Here is a 9,441-nt window from a genome sequence, read left to right on the forward strand (position 1 = left end):
TTACAAGTTACGTCAAGATAATTTTATTATTAAAATATAATAAAAGTAAATATTCACCATTTCTTAAAGTTACATAATCAAAAGAAGGAATGTATTTTATTTTATTCAAATGATATTTTAATATTTTTTTCTATACCTACACTAAGTACCAAAATTCAATTATCTAATACATCCAAAGCCAAGTCAGACCTTAGGCTACATTGTACTATTCTAAGTTATTAGAAGAAATGATATTTTATGTTTTTATTAATTTCAGGACTGTCTATTGAATTTGGCATACATTTAGATCTCACTTCTGACGTTGAAGTCAACAACTAAGTCATCAATATTTATATACTAATATATAAAGCTGAAGAGTTTGTTTGTTTGGAGCGAAGATAAAATAGAAAGTGTGAAAAAATAGGGCAGGTATAAATCATAACTTATATCTTCTACCCATGGGGATAAAGTCGCGGGCAACAGCTAGTATATCATAATATTGAACTTGGCTCTCATTTCACATTAATGTTTTTGATGAGATCATTAGGTATTGTTCACAGATCGTCATTATTTGAAAACTGCTTATAGCTGCATCGCCGTATGGTTGAATGGTACAGATTAAATGAAATGGTAGGCATTGAATGCTATGATGCATTGTTCATGAATCAGAAGTGTTGAATTGACGGGATTACCCCACTTGTGCAAGGCGTATTTACATAATTTAACACAACTCAATATTGCTCAATGACATGGATAAAACCATTTAATATCAATATCTTAGACTACATTTTCTACTTAAAATGTAAGTATTGCTAAATATTGATAAAACACTCCAAAATATTTGATAAAGTGTATCAATCAGCTATAAGTCAAGGTCTGCGTTTGGAAAGTACAATAATGATAAGAAAACGTAACAATGCGAATTGGTATGTATTTTTCGCTACTTCATTCGTGTCCAAATTTAAGAACTTATTAAGAAATAGTGAATAGTTGGTATTACATAATTAATTCCAAGAACTGTACAGGTTCTTATTTTAGGGTGTATTTCCCTAAAAAAAATCGATGATGATGATGTAATATAACATCAAAGGGAAATAAAAATCAGTTTAATATGACAAATATACTGTATTTAATCAAATAAATTACATTTAAAATTAAAAATAGTACCGACAAATAATTTCGTTAGCGTGGCGCGGATATAAAACAATTTCATTTTTTACAATTAAAATTGAACTAAAATCAAATAAACATAAAAAAAAACTATCGACTTTGACGAACAAAGTCGCGTTATTGTGCGTCAAACACTTAATTCTCGAATAAAACTTATAGGAATGAATTTCAACAACATTTGGCTAAATGCTCTCGATTTTTCTCTTCACCTTAATATTAAATTCATTTTTTACAATATACAAGAATATAGTACGTACAATTATGTTTTTCTTGAGATTATATTGTTTTAAAAACTGCGCTTAAGAATAACTAAGTATAAAGAAATGCAACTTTGAAAGCTACATGAGGCGCAGTCACTGTCCACGAAGGAACTTTACTATACAAGTTCCTATCGTGAACAATATTATAAAATTTATTGTAATTTACTACGGGGCTCGTGGCTTGAAAAGTTTCATTATGTTTCTATGTATGATCTTACAAAAAATATACATAATTGGGACGAGACATGATTAATCTTTAAATTAGTTCCACACAAAATAGTCTAAAACTAAAATCTACAAAGTACCAGGGGCACAGAATCGTGAGAGATGTTTAAACTGAGCCAGTTTCAATTTTGTCTTTTAATCAAGTCCTTTCAAAAAGGTACTAGGCTATCGTAAATGTTAGAGGTTAGCCTGTAGGAAACGATTCAAGCCACAATGGTAAGGTATCAGTCAGGGGTGGGAATCACAGGAGGACTTAGGCAAGTCTTATAGATTGGATTATTTGGAAAACTGCTGATCCGCACACGACGAAAATGAAGAGAGCGAGCAACCAAGGCGCGACGGGGTATTGGTCGTCCTTTTCCTGGAAAATTTATAAAAACATTGTTAAAAAATATGCGAATTATTCTTGCCTATCAAAAGAGGATGTATATCTGTATGATGATGACTTCATTTTCAGAAAAAATGACGGGTTTTGTGAGAAATTATAAATTCTCAGTATTTTGCAACGCCAATCAATATGTTTAATTTTTGATAGTTCGTATTTCTTTTTTAACTAAAGCAATGACAAGTATCTTTTAAGTCTAACTTATTAGTTAAAAAAAAAACCAGTCAAAATCAATCCGAACCCCAGTGACAGGTTGATTACCCTTATTGGACCCCTAAAAAGATTCATTAATCTGTAGCTGTTAGTAATCATGTGAATAATGAATGCAAAATTATATAAAATGTAATAACCAAATTTGGATAAGACTCAAAAAGAATAAATATGTATTTTGATCTCACAATAAGTGAAATATTCTATCTCTAAGAAGTTTCTAACAGTGATAAATTGCAATGATTATACAATCAAGTTACAAAATTAACTGGGTCAACAATTATGTGAAATCTGATTGATCTGTGCAAATCACCAAGTTTCCTAAGCCACAGTATTGCAGCTGTATAACAATATATTTAACCAACAACAGAAAGAGGTTCTCAATTTCCTCCATTTCAGTTCAATTTGATAGCTTTGTGTGTCTGTCAGACGAAAATAATCATGAAAAATCTTTAATATATAACATAAAAGAAAAACGTGCCACTATTTCTTCAGTAATTTATGTTTTCATGGTCAGAATACATGAAAACACATGTTTTTTTTTTATTAATTTATGTACACACGTGTGAGGCTTTAAGTAAATAGCAAAGAAGATTGTCATTATTAATGAAATAAAATATGTTTAACCGATATGTGAAAAATAAAAAGCTATGTTTCAAAAAATTTAAAAATTCAAATTTATAAAAACTTCGAAAGTAGAATGCAGAATATAAGTAGCATAAATATTTGCCATAATTATTCACGGTGTTGCCATTTCATTATCAGCATTCAATAATTACGTAGTTGTGGTTTCAAATATAAATATTCGAGGGTAGCCAATCAATTTCACAGGTATTTCATGATACAATTGTAATCTGGCATGTGGCATGAAGTAACGCGCAATTGATATTACTTTTCATATTAAAGTGTTTGTTGTTACGACGCATTTTGAAGTAAAGAGAAATACAAAATTGTACATTAACAGCGAAAATACATAAGCCACAAATGTATATTATGTATATGTGATTTACATAATCACCACAGATACAATAATTAAAAACAGAGAACCTTCTTTTTTGAAGTGATTCAAAGATGGTTTATGATTATTGAATGTGATTAATAGAATAATGAGTTGAAGAAAGATTTACAAAATGTTTGTCACACACTCAGCATTCATCTGTACATTGAGTTACAAGTTACTAAAATGGGAATAAGTCATCATCACACAAGTATACAAAATGTTTTAGCCAAATTTGGTCACATTTAAAATATTCTATTTTTTCAAGAATTGAGTATTTGACAAAAAATCTCATTAGTAAGTCAAATAGACATCATTTTTTTTTTTACATAAACTAAAGTGAAGTTGAAACAGTCCGTTGAAATCCTTGTAAAGTTGTGACGTCATTTATCAGTTAAAGTTTACCGACAAGTGACGTAATTTGCCCCCACGTTTTTTAGAGTTGGTAATATATTTATCGACAAAAAATTAAAATCACAATATTATTTAGAAATCAACCTAACTGACTACATAATTAGATTTTTTTAGTCTCATACTCAAATGTCTTTTTATTGACTTTTATACTTGTTACTTTGGCATTTGAAATTAGTTCTAGATCTTTTGAAGACCTAAAACACTTTGTATATCAAAGAGAAGGGATAGAATAGGAAATAATACAAAAGCATACTAATAAACTGTTTGTACGTACTACCTTGGTAGACTTGGGGACATTTCCTCGCATGGTGATGTTTTTGCTGGCAATCTCGTTGGCAATACGCATCCTCTGTTTGGGGGCCATTTTTTATGATTTGCAGTTATATTTGTCCTGTAAGGAGAAAAAGGAAGGTAAAATTAATCATTCAACTTCTTTGTTATACTTGATGGTGATAATTGGTTTAGAATCAGACCAAGTTTTACACTGTTTTACAGCCAATATTGTTTTGCCGGTTTCATTTAAAATCAAGTTTAGTTTTTTTCTTATCTTAAAGATCTTGTTACAATAGATGCAGAAAGTTTTTTACAAACCTTATTGCTAATAGAAAGCCTACATAAACTATTGATATTAATTGGCATGTAAAAAGATTAGTTGATTGATAAAAATGATTCATTATCAAAATAGAAAACCCCTAAAAGTAGCTGTATGGTATTATGTTTGATTGATTACAAGATAATAAGTGTCATCAGACAGATTGTATCTTTTAATGTTTATTCTTTTTTGAGATAAATAAACTGTTTAAACTACTGAACCAAGGAAGACCCTCTTTATTTGTCTACTTTTGCAAATTACTCTTTTTTTGGTACTATTTAAGTTACAAATATTAAAGATACTAGGTAATTTTGATATAATTAGATTGTATTGCATTTAATTTTAATTCAATTGGTACCCAAATTGTGTTTTAAAGGTTGAAAGCTGTGATTGAAATTTTGAAACAAGAACTACATAATATTCAGTCTCTTTTCCAATAATTCAATTACAAATATATTTTATAAAGAGATTTCTTATTAATTTGATGTTACTGAAACTACAAAATTGATTCAAAAATATGTCAGACACATCATTACCAAACATATGGCAAATCAAAATTGATGATATTTGCTTAACTTACAAATCTAATAAGATGAGGTCAACATAGAAAGTTTCTAACACAGTTTTAGTTTTAACAGTTACCTTGTACACCTGTAGATACATAAAAAGAATAAAAAAAAAAAGAAAAAAAAATGTTCTGTAAATTAAAAAGAAAATTCCACCTGCCTATGAATTATTTCTATAATTATATAGAACCTTATTGTTATTACCTGTATAGAATGAATAATAGACCTAACTGTGTATCACAGAAAGTAGCACAATACACCTCACTCAGACCAAGTAAATACGTCAATACGCAGTAACACGCGTTACAATACTACAATAACCAATTCGATCAACTTTCCACGTTGAATACGTGTCAAAGAATCTTGTTATCTACGTAAACCACACTTAATCACCACATTAATGATTATACCTCATTAAATTAATAAAATGAAGGTCGGAACTCTAATCGATAGCATTTAAAAAGTTTCACTTCTTAATTACTCGTAAATATCTCATTTTTTCTCGAAAAACATGGAAATAAGCAAAAAAACATCATTTTATAACGACACAGCTGGGTACCATACAACGACGCCACGAACCCTACTTTTGAGAAAATGTTAAGAATAATACGTAATTTGTATTTTAAAGACGTGTAGCCACAGATTTAACGTGAATTTCACAGTAAATCAAGCGTTGTTATCAAGAAAAATGTTATTACATAGACGTAATGTTCCTGAAGTGTAAACAGGCCGAGAAAACTTACTGGGTAAAACAAGGTTTTTATATGAAAAACAGCAAACCAACTATACACAACAAACACACATGCACATTAGACAAGAATTATACTATTAATAAAATTTTACTCACAATTAAATCCTAAAATTAAGGGCTGCTAAAGCCAAACGCGCAAGTTAGCTTGACACGTATGTAAAAGTGAAATGACAGAAGTGTCAAACGCGTCATTTGAAAGCAACTTGTGTTGCGCATGTACCAGACACGCGTCGATAATGTTACTATAGAATAAAAATAAACAAATAAAGCAACAACAATTTTAATTGATTTTTTTATCATGTAAAAATTTACAATTTCTTTTTTTATTCTTTCATAGGTGATGGTTTGTATAAGCTACAATTAAAAGCAGAACTATAAAACCTTTAATTAAAAAACTTCAAGTAAAACTTGCTTATCCTGCCATCTTGTGTCCAGTAGTGTAACTAACTTGTCAAACTCCTTACGACTTCAACAAACAGAATTTTACATAGGACTAGATGGCTCTGTAAGTTTGAATATTTCAAAAGTAGATGTCGCTGAGTAGAGATCATTTTTTCAGACTTTTCTAACAATATTCATCGATGTTGATAGAAATTTAACATCAAATTTTGTTGAGTAGCCAAATATTTTAAAATACTTTTGAATATTGTTGTGACCGATTTCCAATAAAAAAAAATCTCAAAGTTAACACAATATTTGAGGAAGAATTAATAAATTCGATAACTAAAATTTAAAACAATAAAACTCTGTTTTTCTTACTAAAACGCTGTAAATAACAGCACATCATACCTATTCATTACCAATGCCAAACGTTGAACGAAAAAAACGTTTCATACCTACAATAAATAAAACGCAGGCTTTACAATGACTATTGTAAAACCAAACAAAAGAGAAAGAGATAGCCACTCAGGATCGTCAGGACATCACTATCAGGTGTCAACGAATCCACCAATCACAATAAAGCTTTATCCTTGGAGGGTGATCCTTGCGTTCTTATTGGTCGATTTAGACAACGCCTCGTTACGCCACTACGCCTACGGATAGAATCCATTTGAATTCAAATGTCGAAGGGAGAACATCAATAAATTGTAGGAAACGGTTTTTATTTTGTTCTATTTATGAATTTAAAGGCGGCTTGTTAGTTGTTTTTTTGGAGGGAATATTTATGTCAGTTTTATTGTAGCGTAGAAATTTTCTATTCAAGCGTTGAGAACAAATTCTTAAATCTACATTGTTAAATAAAATGTGATCGTTGTATTTATGTCCATTTTTGTCAAAAAGAGTAAACTCACTTAAATGTACCTATAGGCTTACTGTCAGCCGCTCATCAGTCAACTTATTGAAGAAAAACCTTTCTTAAAATTTTTTTACGTAGTTAATATGAAAAAAAAAGCATTTTCATGATGGGACTACGCTTAGCAAAGAATGTGAATAAAAATACGACAAGTGTAAGTATGTAGCTACTCAATAGTTATATCTATAATATACCTATTATCTTCCCCTGTCCCTATATTATCTTTAGACCATCCTTCTCGTATATTATTATGTTTTGGTGTAGATTAACTCAACTCCTATGATTATGACTATTAAGATATTTTTACTGGTTTTACATCCGAGTCATTTGTATTCGTACATGTATTTACGTAATGTGAACTATGTTTTTAATAAATATAATATATTTAAAAAAAATATACTTAGGTAAATCTAGCAAACAGCTGCTAAATAAATCATCATTAATGCGTACCTATACATACAATTTTTTTTTCGTATAGGTACTTCGAATACCTTGTTAATTTGTTATTAAACCTACACATGTTTAGATGTATATTTTATGCCATCCTTATCTTAATGACATTGTTCACTAATAAACGTTGAAATAAATGAAAAGCTATTCTGGTCATTTGTTTTTTCGCGCTCAGTAGCTACAAGACCGATTTGAAAAATGATTTCTTGATTTGATTTATTCATTTCCAGCCTATTTGTAAACCCTCAGTGTCCGAATCCGACGCGCAAATACCGGATTTATTTCAGGGTCCTACGCCAAGACAATCTCTTCAATCCAGACTGTTCTATACCTAATATAACAACCTACGACATTTCACCACATAATCACTGCACAAAATATACTTAGAATGTTAATCCTGTATGGCTTTATATATGTACTACTAGCTTTTCGCCCGCGGCTTCGCCCGCGTCGTGGTCGGTTATATCGCGTTTCCAAGAGAACTATCCTATGTTCTTTCTCAAGGTCAACTCTATCTCTGTACCAAATTTCATTAAAATCGGTTCAGTGGTTTAGACGTTAAAGCGTAACAGACAGACAGACTGAGTTACTTTCGCATTTATAATATTAGTCAGAATAAGTCTATACAATATGTTAACGTAGGTATTCATCTAAAGCGGTTAATACGAAGCACACGGTAATTAATTACAATGAGCCGACGTGTTGGATGTCAGATAAATTTAGCCTGATTAGCATATAGCTATCTACCTGTCCAATTAGCTTCGTAACTGTCTGCCTAGGATGTGTTAATACAGGTCTATTTGAGTTTACTAGACACGTATCTAGAATATGGAAGTCGATAATCAAGTTAGGCTACAAAGTAGGACCTTCAAAGAATCATTTTCAGACTAAGTATATACCTAGACATTCTAGACAGAATCCCGTATCGCCCACAATTCACCGCATCCTAAGTGCGCTCTAGCTGTGAAGAAGAAACGGCGCAACAAACTCCGCAAATTGTATGCAATATTGGAAAAAAATATTACATGCATACTTACCTTTATGAATTTATTACAAATCGCAAAATGATCCCACGGATACATAAAGTTGCCATAAAAACTGGAATAAAAATTAAGAATGTCGTAATGTAACTGAACTATTTGTATGAAATGAGAAGGCGAGATGGCGCTGCGCGACCAAGTAAACATCGCCTCCGTAGTAATTAATTTTGGAAAAATAGATAAAAGTCTCTTTTCATTAATATTTTAAGTTAATTTAGTTCATAGTAGTGCAAGTGAATAGTGACAGTGTTTGCAGAAGAATTGTGTAACTGGAACTAACTTTTTCATGACTTTTTTCTTCAATGGTATAAAAAATACTCATTCACTATTATAAAACAACAATAAACAGTGCAAAGTGAAAAATAAGTTATTAGTAAACAATTAACACTACCAGTGTCTCTAACAAAACCGTGAATAAACAATCAATAGTAAAAAGTGATAAAATACAAAACAATTACAACAGGTTCTCGGAAAAATTCAAATTCGAAATACCTTCTTAAACGACTCAAACATTAAATAAATACTCGGTCTCAATAAACTAGTGCATAAATTCACCTTTCCTAAGTAAGTCGAATTGGTCTAGTGGCTCGAGCTACCAACATTGGATGAAGCCGCACCTAAGTTCAAATCCCGCAAAATATTTAGTTTGTTTTTGTTAATCCATCAATTCGGATAACAAGCATAAAAGATGGAACAAGAAAATGTCACAATTCGCAAAAACAGAAGATCAATTTCTATGCAAGATATGTCCAGTACTACCCTATTTGAAACATCTCTATACAGTATGCCCAATACATCAATAGATGGCGCTAACTGCTGTGAAGAAGCGCTATTACAAGTTAGAGAATTAAACTTAAAATTATTGAGCGCAAACAACGAGATTGATAATATGCATGGTGAAATAAAACAACTTAGAGAAGACCTTCAAAAATGTCGTGATTTAATAGCTATGTATAAAAAAGTATCATACACCGATACTGTCACACCTAGTCGAAAAGGTAAAAAAACCAAGACGCGTAAGAGCAGTAACCGAAAGTCGTTGGCTTTACATACATCATCACCAAATAATGATAAATCTATGGCTCATTCCGATAATAAGGGCCAGGAG

General features: G+C 30.7%; 1 protein-coding gene across 1 annotated transcript; it reads right to left on the bottom strand.

Annotated features, from left to right (window-relative positions):
• Positions 1-1,084: 1,084 nt before the first annotated feature.
• LOC113494145 (stress-associated endoplasmic reticulum protein 2) lies at positions 1,085-5,751 on the bottom strand. The gene is made up of 3 exons (XM_026872334.1): positions 5,646-5,751; positions 3,918-4,031; positions 1,085-1,995 (listed from the first exon to the last, which is right to left on the bottom strand). The coding sequence occupies exons 2-3, from the start codon at positions 4,002-4,004 to the stop codon at positions 1,888-1,890; spliced, it is 195 nt and encodes a 64-aa protein (XP_026728135.1). The 5' UTR covers positions 4,005-4,031; positions 5,646-5,751; the 3' UTR covers positions 1,085-1,887.
• Positions 5,752-9,441: the final 3,690 nt, after the last annotated feature.

Source organism: Trichoplusia ni, chromosome 5 (assembly GCF_003590095.1).
Source record: "Trichoplusia ni isolate ovarian cell line Hi5 chromosome 5, tn1, whole genome shotgun sequence".
Taxonomy (NCBI): domain Eukaryota; kingdom Metazoa; phylum Arthropoda; class Insecta; order Lepidoptera; family Noctuidae; genus Trichoplusia; species Trichoplusia ni.